Consider the following 16,334-nt stretch of genomic DNA (forward strand, 5'->3'; position numbering starts at 1 on the left):
TTGTGACACCCTTTGATTGTTGATATGTTCAAGTATCGTTGGCATGTTATTTGATTATTGTGGGTTTCTGGATGATGTTGGGGGGCTGGGTGATTAAACTCTCTCAAAATCCTCAAAATCTGCAGTAACATGTGAGATTTCTCGACACCGACACAGTTTATATTCACCAACCACTGTCGACTATTTGTTCCGGTTGTGACAATTTCGTCAAACTGAGTGAATTAAGTGCGAATAAATGTCACATCACAGCGCAGTGAGACATCGTGACATTTCAGCAAATTTATGCGCATTGCGCATGCGACCTATGATCGAGGTAAAAATGCGAAAGCAAAGGAAATAATTAGCAAACATAATAATACATCTTGTCTTTTCAATAGGGGTGTAATGAATTCATCAATCATCCATTAATGTTCATTATTCTCACAATACATGCATCATATTGTGTAAGGGTCAACTTTTATGGATTCATGTTGTACAAAATGGGTTCACGTGACCCCCTCCAGCCACTAGAGACGACTAACATCACCGTAAAGCAAAACAATATTAATGAAATCGCTACTTTAAATCATGACGAACTTATCGAAAGAAGCAATTTGTTTGACACTTCATTATTAATATTTCCCCCGTAAAAAATATATTTTGTTAACTGCCTCTAAACACATCTCCACATAAAGGACGTTGAATTCAATTGAAATGAGCAACTGAGATTATGTTACCGTGAAGAGTTTAGTTTCTGCACTTGAAGTGGCACGTGTGGGCTGTCACACTCGAGTACGCATTGAAAGGAGTGAAACACATGGAACCACCGCAAATTAACGAGGGCCACGCTACTACATCATCAAAACACAATAGACAGCTCTGGCTAACCGCTGCAGCAGCCCGAGTTGACTTACAAGACCGTAGACTACGACGAAGGACATTCTACTTCCTTACAACCCACATACAAATGCCATCGCCATAATCGACCATGCCAAATCCACTGCTGGACGGTAAGCCTTCCCAAGTTGTCACCGCACCTGCACGCAAAAACTGATTTCATGATTCCATCTAACACGGCATGCATCGTCCCAGACAAATTCCATTCCTTCCCGTTGTTATTGTTGACCATCGTCCACCATCCCTTCTAGCAACACATCGTGCCCAAGCCGACTCGTCTTGAGAGTTTGGAAGATGTAGTGAACACGTGCGCGTTCTTGAATCCACGAACGCCTCTTGTTTCCCCAAGCATTGGTCTTTGCCACGCCGCTTTTGGTGCACGTTTCCGTCCTCGTTCGATATTTCCCCCATTAACGACCGTGTTTCTGCACCACATGTCGAAACTAGGTAGTGCGCACTGGTGCCATACTTAGCTTCATTCCAAAAATAACCATAGCCTCGTGTTTTATTAGCTATACATTAAACATAAAAGGCAATGACACTCCATCCCCACGGGAAAAGAACAATGGCTGAAAGGTATCAGATGCTCGAGTTCAGAGACTCAAGGACGGCTCCGCGTGCACTAATGAGTGGCGCTCGGGCTAAAAAGGGAGCAGAGTGTGCTGATGAACATTCAACGACTCATATTCTTGGTTATTTCAGTAAAGTCACTTAGAAGAGAAATAATAAAATAATAAAAATATTAATATTTTTGTATTACAAATCACGTAGAAGGAAATTAATAAAATAATGCAAATATTAATATTTTTGTATTATAAATATATTTGTATTATTTTATTACTTCCCTTCTACGTGACTTTACCGAAATAACCAAGAATATGAATCCCTGCAGTCACGAAAGCTTTAAATCAAAATTCAGCGACTCGTTTTTTTTTATCTAACCACTGGCCCCCAAAATGAACGTTCATATTTTTTGTTTCTTCTCCTCAATAATTATGGCAATTCCTCCGGCCACCCGTAAGGAAACAAATAACATCTCTCGCAAGGAGGAAAGTTCCAGCGTAAACAAATGTCAGCGCCGTATTTTATTTATGATTGCGCTTTTGATTACACGGTGCCGTTTTAACTTGGGGAACAGTCGCGCGTTCGCCTTGTGCCGTTGCGAACTGTCGCCCAACTGAGGATGATGTACCAGTGTCAGATCATGAGAGTGTTTCCAGTGTTGCATTGAATAAAGCATGTTGTCTGCCGTTAGTTTCATTGTCATCGGATTGTTCACAATTGTTGAAATAATTATTATTGCACCCCTATTTCAGTACCGTAAAACTAAAACTACAAACCAGATTTCAAATCTCAGTTTTCAAAGTGGATCATGAATTACTTCCACAGTTCATGACCACACTCATTAAACCCTTTATGTCAACGCTACTCAAGAGACCGTGCAACACTGTATGTTCTCCGGTTGCTCATTGGAATAGCATTCGGTTACCACTTTACTCTGACGTTGGAAATATTGCTATCACTTGACTAAACCCATCCCAATTGGACAATATCACTGTTAGCTTGCCGTTTTGTCTCGTGCTAATTTAAATTGTACACAGACCAAAATCTAATGGTTAGTCCACTGGCCACGAAGTCAACATTAGTTTAATTCCCATGACCACCTGATACATCCTGTGATTAATTATTGCTGAAAACTGGATGGTACAGACCCTGTGATGCCATTCCAAGTGCAGCAGTTAAAATTCCCCACGCCTGCATTACAAACAATAAGCGCCCCTCGCAATAGCTCAACTCCTAAACGATGGTCGTTATAGAAATGAAATGTAAGTACATTTAGTAAACCCATACATTTAACTTTTTTTCTGAAGTAAAATCTAATGCATACGTTATATTATTACATGCTCAATGTGTCCTGTGTTGAGTATGTAATTTATGGTAATTGCATGCATATTGAAGCAGCGACCTTTTTTCTAGTTTCCACTGTTCCAGTCGCGACGCGTTTATGATGGCTTTTACCAGTACAGGCTATAACATCCAGGCGTGCACCTGTGTACCTGTGCTCTGCTAATGCGTGGCAGGAGCACGAGACTCCTGCGAGGCAGTTGAGGTTGCACAATTGTGCGCTTCTGTAACTTTACTGTGCTGTTGTTGGTCGTTGGGATTATTTGACGATACTTCATCACACTGGACAGTACATTGGAGGAGGGGTGGTGGTGGGGGGTAGAACAATAATACATTTCCTGCACTGCCCTCTCTTGTAAAACGCCCTTGACACCTATCTTTGTGCATGGTTGCCACCTATCCGAGCACTCGGCACACTCAACCCTGCTTAGCTTCCGAGATATGATGACATCGGACCTATTCTGGGTGATTTGGTCAGATGCGGCTCATACAATTGCGAATTTAAAAATAGTGTAATTGTCACGGACAGGATGTGACATTGGATAACAAATGTTTTCAGATACACAACTTGAACTTAAATTCAGATTTCCCCAATGCAGCGTAGCACTTAACATCTCCAAAACGATAAAAGAGGCCACGGGTTGCAGGTGCTACTCCATTCTCTTGGTGAACTCTTTGCGTTCAGGTTACGCAATGCTGTGCACACTGCACGGCTCACATTCCGATTGTAGCACATCACCATCTCGTACTCAGCACCAAGGTGCTTATTCTCCAAGGACTCATTAACTCATTATTTATATTGGAATGACCTCCAAAAACCTCCTACCCCCCCCCCCCAAATAATCGTAATGGAACAACAGAGCCCTCTCATTTCTAGATTTTAAGCTTTCGTGACTGCAATGATTCATATTCTTAGGTTTTTTCGGTAAAGTCACGTAGGTTAAAATTTAAATTAATAAAAGTAAAATAAAACAAAGTAAAAAATTCACGACTCATTTACTTGATACAGCGAGCGTGCTGTGACGGTTCCACCTGAAGACGGAGGCTTGTGTTGCTTCCGAAACGTCGTGAATTTTTTATTTTGTTTTATTTTACTTTTATTAATTTAAATTTTTTACCTACATGGTGACTTTACCGAAAAAACCTAAGAATAAGAGCCCTCTTATCCAAGGAAATGTGGGGGGCGAACATCACAGATCCTGTTATCGTTAGGGGTTATTCACGGGTTCACTCGACGTATCCAAGAATAAAACATCTCACGGATAATTATTGGGAGATATGATGAATTTGCACCCGCCTCCACTTATCTGCAAACAAAAATCGCAGATATTGTAATAGGAAGCCATTCGGTGATCTGGAGATGGACATGGATAGTCGCATTTATTAGAAAGAATATGTGGCATGGATCATTGGGAGTGAATATTACAGGCCGCTGGGATAATAAAGCGTTGGGGATTACGAGGCAGTGATCAAGAGGCGTTCTACTGTATTCGACAGGAACTATCGTCATTTAACGTGCACCTTTGTTGTAGTAACAATGCAAAATACCAATGGAGGCAGCCAATACCAACGCAGGCCAGTGCCAGAAAGATAGCGTAACCTTAAAACAGCATGGAAACGAACGGTCTGTGCAAAAAATAGCACCAGGAATGTTGAACTAAGTCCTACCGGGGTTGAAGGTGCATATTGTTCATCATAATTCAGCACGGGGCTGTCAAACCGATGACGACAACAATTTATCACAATCTCGACTATTCCCTATGTTGGGCAATTTTTTGCTTCATTCGGAACACCGTGTTTCTTGCTTTGCCCTTGCAAGAGTAATTTATGTGGGGGTTTTAATAGAAGGGCTTTCATTAGCTTCACACATAATGCCCATAAATGGTTTTCAAGTTTCAGCCAGGACTGAGCCGTTTATTAGTTTGTTTACACACGTTCATGACAACAGACATAAGCACCTAAAAGAACAAACAAAGCCTCCATCGCATATTTGTCACGTCACTTTTAATACGAACACACACGCGTGGGTGTGTGTCAGAGGTCGCAATCGGGTACCCGATACCCGTACCCTACCCGATACCCGGCTACCCGTACCCGGCCAGGTACGGGTACGGGTAGCCGTTTGCGACCCTGGTGCGGCCGGGTACGGGTAGGCCGTGAGTCACTGGTGAGTAACTGTTTGTCACTCATTTCGGGTAGGGTACGGGTAGGGAACGGGTACCCGTACCCGGCCGGGTACGGATACCCATTTGCGACCCTGGTGCGGCCAGGTACGGGTACGGGTAAGGAATCAAAACCCGTTTGCGACCTCTGGTGTGTGTACGCGTGGATGTGTTAAACCTGCAACAGTGAATAGATTGAAATATATTTGAATAGAGTTCGAGCTCGGATATCTGATTACTTGAGTAATCTTCTTGGTTCTTTCGGTAAAGTCACGTAGAAGGGAAGTAATAAAATAATAAAAATAAAACATAATAAAACAATTATTATTTTTATTTTTATTATTTTATTACTTCCCTTCTACGTGACTACCGAAAGAACCAAGAAGATGAATCCCTGCAGTCACGAAAGCTACTTGAGTAATGTCATCAATGACTTTACCGTGTTGTATCGGTTGGATTATTTGAATAATCGGACGACAGAAAACTTTGGGGGGGGGGGGGAGTATCACATCTTTTCCCACGTGTGCCACTGGACAGATGGTGATGGGTGAGGGCTTAACGATGGCACCGACATCATTAGTTGCGTCGCAACGAGTGTGGCTTGTAGTAGTAGTAGGGGGTTTCCTGCCTTCAGGAAGCAGGATATGTGGGGCCGGCCGCTATTTAAAAGTGGGCCCGAGTAATCCATTACGGCAAAATAGTCGATTGCAGTTTTCAGTTGATTAATCCACTCAACAGGCTAATTATCCACTGTGTGAATGTGCGCCTTATTTAAAGCATTTGTCACGTTTCGCTGCCTTCACAATCAGATGAATTGTCGTGATTTGGAATCAAAGTTTGATTCAATAATGTATTCTTATTTTCCTATTTTGGTAAATTTAGCGACTTCTTATACCACCGTAAGTCACGGGAACCCATTGCACACAAGCTATACGTCGAGATCGAATCGGTGGCTGTATTGTGGGCCCAAGGACCGATATTAATCAATTAATAGATGCAGAATGTTGTGCACAACCCTTTGTCAATCTACTGCCGGTGTTGGAGGGTCATTTGACCATACTTCCCCATGCTCGCCAAGTGCAAGCTACTAAAGAACGGAGGCCCATGACCCATTCAGATAACACTCGCTGCTGACGTTAGCCATGGCTATGAATCGAACTCAGGTCTGCTGGATTATTAGCCCAGTACGTTGATCAATGGGCCGCTGCTCCACCCCAATGACCGAATCAGTCGTAGATGCATTGAATGGAGGTACTTTCGTTGTTTAAATCCGCACGCATACAGAGTATGCATAAAGTATACTGTTAAATAATGTCGTAAAAATACATTAGACTGCACCGTGCGTGGCGAACAGCCGTGGGACGTGTCTACGAGCAAGGCTGACCATGACAAAGTCTTGTAGCCTTACGCACAGTTATGCAACCAAGCGTCTGTGTTTCTGCACTCCGCAATGTGTTTGTCGTTGGGTTCATTTATTTATTTTAATTTAAATAAAAATAATTGCATTTTTGTAAACAAACAAAATTAGGTTACTAATTATTTCATAACAATGTTTGTATTCACAATGGCACTCCCAATGCTATTTCCAACAATTACCGGCATCTAATGCATGTCTGCGCAGTTTAACTGTTCATTGAATGAATGCATTACATGTGTTGTTTTGTAGGTTACACTTTAATGTAAATAAAATGCTTCACTGCATTTGACTGCATAGGCCTACAAAATCAAACAAAGTGTGGTCGTGGAAAATATTGATTCTCATCTCATCTATGAGTCCTTTGTCAATCCACCGATGTGGGAAGGCCTGCAACGTTGGTCAGTGCGGGTTGGAGGAGTCACAGCCCAGGACCGGTTGAGAGATGTCTCCCCTCTGACGTTAGCCGTTGCTGGGATTGAACTTAGGTTGCCAGGTACAGTGCACAAAAACACTGCCTTTCGGGATTAGTTTCATCATTTTTCTACATTAATAAAAACAAATTAAGCTTAGCCCGTACTAAAAAAAGCCTGGATGAAAGTTTAAGGCAGTGGCACGGCCCAGCGGTAGTGCATTCACTGCGTGTTGATTCTTTCGGTAAAGTCACGTAGAAGGGAAATAATAAAATAATACAAATAAAACATAATAAAATAATTCTCACGACGTTTCGGCCACAACGCAAGCAGCCGTCCTCAGGTGAAGAACAGGTCTGTCGGAAAGACGTCATTCAGACAGCGTCATTCAGACACTGTCTTTCCGACAGACCTGTTCTTCACCTGAGGACGGCTGCTTGCGTTGTGGCCGAAACGTCGTGAGAATTATTTTATTATGTTCATTTTTATTATTTTATTATTTCCCTTCTACGTGACTTTACCGAAAGAACCAAGAAGATGAATCCCTGCAGTTACGAAAGCTTTAAATCGAAATTCATTCACTGCTTGTTGCAGAGGTTCACGGTTCGAAATGAGTGGCCGCCCCTGGTCATTACTGCGGGTGTATGCACCGTAAAGGTACAGTGGACGTTTAAAGATCCTGTGGCGCATTTTCAAGAGCAGGAGATTGTATGTCCAAATTTTTCTAATTTGAAAAAAAAGCACTACAATTTGAAGAAGAAAAAAATACCTGCAAATAACACAATTGTGATTATACATTTCTATCATGGCTCACTACTGTGGAAACTTGGCAGTACGCTCCGGAAAAAAGAGTCGTGGGTATATGTGAGGCTTTCCATGGTAAACAAGCAATGTCATAAAAATAAAGCGGTAACTTGAGTTGAAGAAGATGATAAAGGAACACGCTTAGTTTGTGACCATACAGGCATGGGTTGTGACTATCAACTCAAACCCTGCACTGTGTAGTTTGCAGAGGTTATACACATAGAGACACTGCACGCAGACTAAAAGCTCCCACGGTTAATGATTAAACCAGGCAGTGACTTAATTAGAGTGGGATTTTGCAATATAAACATGACACAAGGGATATATGTGAACGCACGCCAAAACAATAATAATTCAGCAATATTTCTAAAATCATTACGAAAATGTTTATCAACGTCATGCTGTCCACTTGGAAGAGTGGTGGTGTTAAATTGGCTTTTAAAATGAACTGGGTCTTTCAAACAACGGCAGGGGTCAAATGACCAAAACTCCCCCCACACGATGGGACAGCGAGTTTCCTCATTGTTTTTCAACGTTTTTTTTCTCTCGCTGGAATGTGCTTGCATACACTTTTATAAAAACATGCCATTAGGCGCACACTCATGGAAATCTTATTTCGGGTAAGTGGGAGGATTTTACATGACACGATTGCATTAGTTGAATTCAGCATCTGGCATCCACCATAGGGCTTTTGTATCCTGTTTTTTTATTTTTCGGGTTCAATCCATTATACTTGAAGGCAAGATGAAGTCAAAACCGAGCAAGTACCTTTATAAAAATGCGAAGCACAATGTGATATTATGGTATCACACATGTTGCGATGACGATGTCGTCGTACGTGATGGCATGTATGACACGGAACCACACTTACATTTATTCCTGAGACGATGTGAAACGATGTCATTGTTTAAAGCACAAAAGTATTCATTACGTTTTTTTCCATTAAACTGAAGGCGATTTTTTATTTTAAAAAAATTACATTCAATGCGGGCACATTTTTGTAACAGAAAAAAAACAATCGCTGAAAAAAAGTGAGCATAATGTTTCACCTGACGTAACGGTTGCGCACACAGAAGGTCCGCCTCGCACAGCGGTGGCACGGCGCTCTCTGCCTATTTTGGCAGGAAAAGGGTCAAATTGGTGGAAAGAAATCATACATTTTTGTTTGTTTTCAGTAACATTCCAACACATGGCCCCAGAATGTTTTCATACAATCTGTAGGTAATGTTCACTCCCAAAGAGCACACTTTGAGTACATAAGCACGTGCGTGTGAGTGCGTGTGCGTGTGTGCGAGTGTGGAGCGATGGTGCAGTGGTTCAGACACTTGCACTACGAACTCGGCGACCTGAGCTCGATTCCAGACATAGATGCATGAATGAGCAAGTCGTGGTTGAACCAATCCCTGGGCTTCCCCAAGGTGAACTTAGCCTTAAAATGAGCAGTTGGTGAGCTGTGTAAGCATCAGTACTAACGCCGTGCTGACCTAAATAGGTGCTCGCTAACATAGCTTGCTCCCAACAGTCTGTGAGACCTTTGTGTGTGTGTGAGTGCACATATACATAAGTTGTGGTTAACACTTGCCGAGGTCATGCTATTAAGGCACAAACACATACATAAAGTATCTCATGCTTAACGTTCATTTGAAGTTACCCTTTTTATTATCTCGGTATCAAAACTTTAATTGTTGATAAGGAGGTGAACCTGAGATCCAACACATATGAAAGTATGTATGACTTATTGAGTGAATTTTCCTGAATATATTTACATGCAAGTGCAGATTATGCTGTACAGTGTGCATACAAAGAACGGTACACAGCCTGTTTTACAACGGGACACACAAAGGCATTTTGTTACCAAAAAAAACCCTATTCTGACCATCATTCATATGTAACGATGTGACACATTAAAAAATATATTTTTGCGTGTGAAATCTCGCTTCGTAAACATTACATTGCCTAGGAGCAAATCACCCTGAATGTACCCAATATTGTCAGTACTCGGAAGCTAAAGTACTCACCAGGCCTGAGCCTGGCGAGTACTTGGATGGGAGACTGTCTGGGAATACCACGTGTTGTTAGGCTTGAGCTGCACATTGGCCAACAGATGGAAGTACAGCAATTAATTCTTGAATATCTCTGTGTACGGAGCCTAAGAGTGGTTTACCCCCCTTCGGCCAAATATATGCATATCCAGAACCCTCTCCTGAAAAGTTCTGGGAATTAGGCTTTGTTGAGTAAATAATGATAATTATTAGAAGATATTTTAAAGACGAAACCAAATCATAGTATGAACACTCTACAGGAGAAAGTATCGGCACGTAGTAATATTATTATACTGTCTATGTTATCACATTTAGAATTCAACCATAATAAACAAGTAACCCGTAAAAACTAAGTTTTTCACTATAAATCCTTTATATGCGTGGCGGCTAGAGTCTTCTCGTCCTCTGGCTTGAGATGGCTGCCACCTATGGGTCAGATGATTGTCTGCCAGTATTAAGCAATTGGTAATTAAATATTTAATTTGTTTTCCCTAAACAGTGTAAAATTTTGGGAATTTTTTTTCACGAACATTAATTGTCTCGCACAACGAATCTGTGTGGAAAATGTCAGCTCGATTAGATCACGGGAAGTGGGTTAAAAAACGAGCGAAAGATTTGCACGGTCCTAAGCAAGCAAGCAAGCACGCAAGCAAGCAAGCACGCAAGCAAGCAAGCAAGCGAACTTAATATAAAGGATTTAAAAAGTGGTGGTATATGGTGTGACAATGTTATTTTACAATTCTGTTTAACCTCGTGTTTTTTTGGAGTACACATTTTTAATAAGTATCCCCTACCATCAATGAACATGGTACATTTTATATTACTAAATCATGTTAACTATAAACTAAACTAAAACAATTTCTATTTACCAGGTAAGGCACACTGAGCTATATAGCTATTTTTCAGAAGCGACCTGGCCACAAATGATGGCTCAACGAAGTGGCTTATCATGTGGAAATCAAAAGCATGTTTTTAAATGTGGAGGGAAAAACCAGAGGACCCGGAGAAAAATCCCCGCGACCACGGGAAGAACATGCAAACTCTAAATAAACAGGCGTCAAGGGTCCGGATCGAAGCCCACGAGCTCCTGCATACATCAACAAAATATAATACACCTTGATATTTGACTGCTGTAACTGTTTATCATTCTCAAAAGGTTTTCGTGCAGAAAGTTAAAAGTCGAAGTGTCTCGCTGCCTAAACAAGCATCAGCATATTTGTTGATGGTGCTAAGTCAGTGGTGCAAACTCGACATTCCCATTAAGAGGACGACGTTACACTTCGTTTTCCTTTTTAACTAAGTTTTTCTCAGGTCACTTTTGCAAACGAGAAACCTATCCTAGTCTGGTCTCTTGAGTTCTCACCTGGTTAAACAAAATAAACATGAACTTGAACGACCACTGCTATCCCACAGAGGCGTATTCTGTGGGATAGCAATTTTACTGACCTTCCAGGGATGATTAGCCGCGCCAAACTGCAATATTCAAAATCGCAACTCTCTAATTACGGGGTGGAGTGGTGGTGCGGTGATGAGCGCAGCCTGCTGTGAACTCAGTAATTCCTGACCACGATTAATATCAGTGGCGAGTGAAACCTGAACCAGTACTGGTCAACTCCTTTAGCAGCCCACACTAACCAGCAGCATTACTCTTCATGAGCGGCACAGTATAGGGAGGCCTTCAATCTCGCACCTCCGATTAGGACGGTTGGCTACGTACGGTGCAAAAAAAGTTCAACGTACATACATACAAACTAAACTATTTTTATTTACCAGGTTAGGCCCCCTGAGCTATATAACTGTTTTTTCAGAAGTGACCTGGCCACAAACGATAGCGCAACGAAGTGGCTTATCATGTGGAAATCTATAGCAGCCAAATACTCTAAACGCATGTTTCTAAATGTGGAGATAAAACCCAGATACGTATACAAATCCATGCGACCATGGGGAGAAGATGCAAACTAAAAATATACAGGAGTCAGGGTCAGGGTTGAACCCACGACCTTTTGTACACCAGGCGAAGTTAACGTCTCAGCCAGCAGTGGACTGACAAATGTAAATTATTACATTATTAAATATTGATTTGAAGTTTTCGTGACTGCAGGAATTCATACTCTTTGGTTATTTCGGTAAAGTCACGTAGGTAGAAAAAATAAATAATAAATTGCGACGTTTCGATCGCAACACAAGCAATCGTCATCAGGTAGAAAGATACAGCCGTAGAACTGCTGAACAAGTTCAGCAGATCGAAACGTCGTAATTTGTTATTTATTTTTCTACCTACGTCACTTTACCGAAAGCACCAAAAGAGTATTACATTATTATTTAACTTTTATCATTTTGAGACAAGTCCTTGTACCACTGCGCCTACATGGCCAGGTCCTTGACACACAATATAGCATATAGAGTTCATAGCATATCGATAAAATTGTTAACAGGATATATGCATATACTTGACTTGCTTTGGTCCGAAACCCCCAACTCTTTATGAAACTATGATTCATGAATTGGTCTATGTGTGCGTATATTTAATGGAATGTTGTGACTTGAACTGTAAACCATGCATATGTGTAATGCTCATTGTGTGCTTGTTCAGGGTTTTAGATGCATAACTGAAATTCTTGCAAAATGGTCATTTCTGAAACCGGTGCATTCAAGCATCAGTTTGTGTACCATGCCAGGAAGTGATTTTATGATAGCACATTAGTGACATCATAAATATTAAAATAGGAGCCCATTAATTTATACCAAGCCCATAAATGTAAATAAAAGTTTAAATGCACTATAAATGCTTAATATACTTGGGTGTGTACGTATGACGTAGTGCCTTTATTTTAAGAGGATTAAATACCAATTAAATAAATGTGAAAGGATAAAGATTACTTACTTTCAGTAACAAACACCACTGCTCTACCAACAACATGATTTGCCACTACAGTAGTGACTTCACCCTCTTACATGTTACGTTACCTTGCGCTAAACCTCATTTTACATTTACAAAACAGGAGTAAAACATTCAGTGTAACATTTCCTAAATAAACTAGACCAATTTGCTACGTTTATTTTTACATTTTCTCAACAACCCATATTCTTATGTAACAAGAACTTATTTGCTTAATTTGGAACATTATGTGTAGAACTTTGGAAGCAAAGCCCTATGCAGTTGCGCTGGAATATTAATGACCCCCACATATGAAATATATTTGGTATCATGCTTAGTAACAAAAACCAGGCGCTTGCCGTTGTTATTCTATCAGCTGACGTTTCAGAAGAAACGATGACTCTAGCGGTTTTTGACTGGAAATTTTAAAATAAACTAAGAATACGCTTGAAATTGTTGGAACAAATGCCGTTCTATTTAGCGCATCTTGGATCTCGTGGCTTTAAACTCGTTACCCTTTGTTTCACTTAATCTCGGGGGCATTGCTTACAGAATGTCTCAGGCTATTTACACAAATGGTGACCCCCTCAAGATAAAGGAGGAAGAGAGGAAACCGGCACCGACCAGCGGGTGTCTTCCCAGTAGTCGTGACGCCGACGATACAACCAGGCATTACAATCACAGTACGAGTCTTAACTTGGGAAAGACCCATTGCAGGGATTGTGCACGTTAATGTATGGATCTTAACTCCCAATGTTGGGGACGGTCAAAAGTTTGAAATGCCTCACGGCTGATCCCCATTGTATAGTCTACAAGTGGGAAAGGTCATTTGACTGCGTAGGTTTTTGTGGTTGTACTGAAGAGCTCTCCGATGTGTTTTCGGGTTGTTTGGGATGATGTCTGGCGTTTCGCTCCGAGTGGCTGGAGGATTATTCAGGAACGTGGAGTGAAATGTCGGGTTGCATGCCGGACAACGGGGCAGTGCAAAAGCCCAAAAACGCATCAGAGAATTTATGGCATTAAATTATTTAATATTCACTGGTCATTTTGAAAGTACAAATGCACCTGGTTACAAAGCGAATGTACCCAAATGCAGGAATACAAAGAAAATTATTTAAAACGTTTAACTTGTCCAATTAAAATGTGAGCCAAGTGCTTTGGAAGGAAATACAATATTCACTTACCGCACATCGGACTATGTTAATAGTAAACGCAAACCTTATCTAGAACTGCAAACACATGCTTCACAATGTACATCAGAGGCTGGCGTACACAAAAACTGCACTGCGCGCGATCACGTGCGTTTCTCTTCGGCCGTCTGGAACGCTCTTCCTTCCGATATTAGGAAGCCACTCGAGCTATGCACTTTTAAATCTGAATTAAGAACTCATTTCGTTAAAACTGTGTTAAGCGTGTTGCCCTTCCCCCCGCACCTCCGATTAGCACGGTTGGCTACGTACGGTGCGAAAGAAGTTCAACTTACATACATTGTGGAACAGCTGTGGCCTGACTAATGAGCAGAAATTTGCGCAAGCTGGACTGAAATGGTCCGATAAAAACTCTATTCAAGGGAGGGAGAAAAAAAATTACACGGGACGTCTAAGGCACTACTTTTTATTTACTGTTTGCTGATGTTGCAAGCCCGAAATGCTCCGCTGTGCGAAGGTTATGAGATGTCACGTTTAGTTTTTATAGCTCTTCTCCCTTCAGCTGTTTTATGAGATAATAAAAAAATAGTGTTGCAAGTGACAAACATTAACACTAAATTTCACATAAGTCATGTGCACATTACACGTTAAGATCTCCGGCTCACCATAAATCATTCGCTTTTTACAAATGTATTTTTAAAACAACTTTGGTGTGCGCAGATAACTTTCCCCCAAAAAATGTATGCAGAATCTCGATACACAATCAGTCTTTACGAGAGAAACAAACAAAACAGTCTTTTAAACACAGTGGGGAACGAAATTATGTTGCGCTTATTCTCATATTCACTCTCATACCAATGCACTTTCAAAGCCACCGAAAATATTTTAAGAGTCATGTAAGTTTCCATTCCCCGCTGGTTTAACGGCAGACATCCCGTCATTTGCTTCCTCATATCCAGAGTAAAGCCACTGTGGGCAAAGCTTCTGTAACTTTAGCGAACCTGAGTCAATGACCGCAATTCCACATGTCTATGGCGGGGAGCCAGTGTCGGCCGCAGACAAACACTGACCCACTTCCTCCCTACAAATGTCGCGCAGTCGAACAAATTGGTGGCAGTCATTCTCATCTATTTGCGACTCTTTTAAAGCGATCCGGCAATTTAAACACAACAGCGAAACAGATGTGGCTACATTCATTGAAAGGGCATTAGGGTGGTCGGTTTCAGAATGGTCAAGTTGCGTATTTTAATTAAAGCGCGCAAATGTATGTGATTGTGAATATCTCAATTGGGTTTTAGATTTGAAGCTTTCGTGACTGCAAGGATTCATATTCTTAGGTTTTTTCGGTAAAGTCACGTAGCAATCGTGCTGTGACGGTTCCACCTGAAGACGGAAGCTTGTGTTGCCTCCGAAACGTCGTGATTTTTATTTTATTTTTAATTTACTTTCATTAATTTTAATTATATTTTTTTACCTACGTGACTTTACCGAAAAAACCCCTAAGAATATGAATCTCAATCGGAATTTACAAAAGGGCACAAATGACCATTGAATCCGTCTCTAACGCCGGAGTTCACGGCTTTGCGCAAACTCTCAAGTTGCCGGTGAACGCACTCGCGATGACGCTCACCCATCATCAATCGTCACCACCAACCACCACAATCATCACAAACAACATCAGCAGCAGCAGCAATGGAACACTTTGTGAGCACCACGCGTCCACAACATACCTCGTCCTCGTGGTGGCTGCTCACCACCAGGCAGGTCTCAAGTTCGGAGTGGTTCTTACTCATTTCACCGGTGGCCGCTGCTGCTGCTGTTGCTGCTGCTGCTACTGACGCCCTTTAACTCAACACCGCAAGTGACGCCGTGAACTCCGCTCAAAGCTTGCGCTTGACGACTAAGGACAAGTAATGTCGCTAATAATAAAGCAGTGCTGATGTAATTTAAAAATACACGGACCCAACAAATATCTTCGCTTAACAAAAAAAAATAGAAATGTAAAAACAGACTGCGGCTAGCAAAGTTGGAAACAGGACTAAAAGATTAAAAAAAAACCTTCTAGGGCTACCAAGTAACCACTCGTATTTTAACACTTCAAGACGCGGGTTCAGTGGCTACGATCGGCTCCTGTTTCCTTTCCGAACGCGCTGTGAGATCTCTATACGTGTAGCGTGCGTGTGGCGTGCGAGATGTACACGTGCGGCGTGGGAGATGTACACGCGTGGCGCGCGTGCGTGCGAGTGTGACAACGAGAGAGGGGAAGACGGTGGTTTTATACGAGCGGCTCGCGCGCGCGCAGCTGACGGTGCCCGCTGCACCCGCACCCCTCCGCCGCGTGCGCGCTCATCCAGAGCGCGCGCCGCCTCTCACAGCTGAGCGGGGCAGCCCCGCCCCGCAATAACACACTCACCCCCCCGCCCCTTCCCCCACTACCCCGCCCCTCCACCCACTCACCCCCCCGCGCCCCTCCCACCACTACAACCGCCCCTCCCACCACTAACCCCCGCCCCTCCCACCACTACAACAGCCCCTCCCACCACTAACCCCCCCCCGCCCCTCCCACCACTACAACCTCGCCCCTCCCACCACTACCCCCCCCCGACCCTCCCACCACTAACCCCCCCCGCTCCTCCCACCACTACAACCTCGCCCCTCCCACCACTACCCCCCGCCCCTCCCACCACTAACC

At 42.3% G+C, this 16,334-nt stretch overlaps 1 protein-coding gene across 4 annotated transcripts in view; it reads right to left on the bottom strand.

Annotated features, from left to right (window-relative positions):
* Positions 1-15,993, bottom strand: part of LOC144954176 (RNA-binding protein, mRNA-processing factor 2a-like) — a 78,509-nt gene extending 62,516 nt beyond the window's left edge. The window contains exons 1-2 of one of the 4 annotated variants that reach the window (XR_013641078.1): positions 15,373-15,992; positions 8,624-8,686 (exon numbers count right to left, since the gene is read on the bottom strand). Coding sequence is in view for 1 of the 4 variants with exons in the window: in XM_078884742.1 (XP_078740868.1) it covers positions 8,624-8,686; positions 15,373-15,435 (126 nt within the window). In the remaining 3 variants the exon portion in view is untranslated. Of the gene's footprint in view, positions 1-8,623; positions 8,687-15,372 lie in introns of all 4 variants that reach the window. The other 3 variants (XR_013641083.1, XM_078884742.1, XR_013641084.1) reach the window with 3 other exon arrangements.
* Positions 15,994-16,334: the final 341 nt, after the last annotated feature.

The sequence above is a fragment of the Lampetra fluviatilis genome, chromosome 3, assembly GCF_964198595.1.
Source record: "Lampetra fluviatilis chromosome 3, kcLamFluv1.1, whole genome shotgun sequence".
NCBI classification, from domain to species: Eukaryota; Metazoa; Chordata; class Hyperoartia; order Petromyzontiformes; family Petromyzontidae; genus Lampetra; species Lampetra fluviatilis.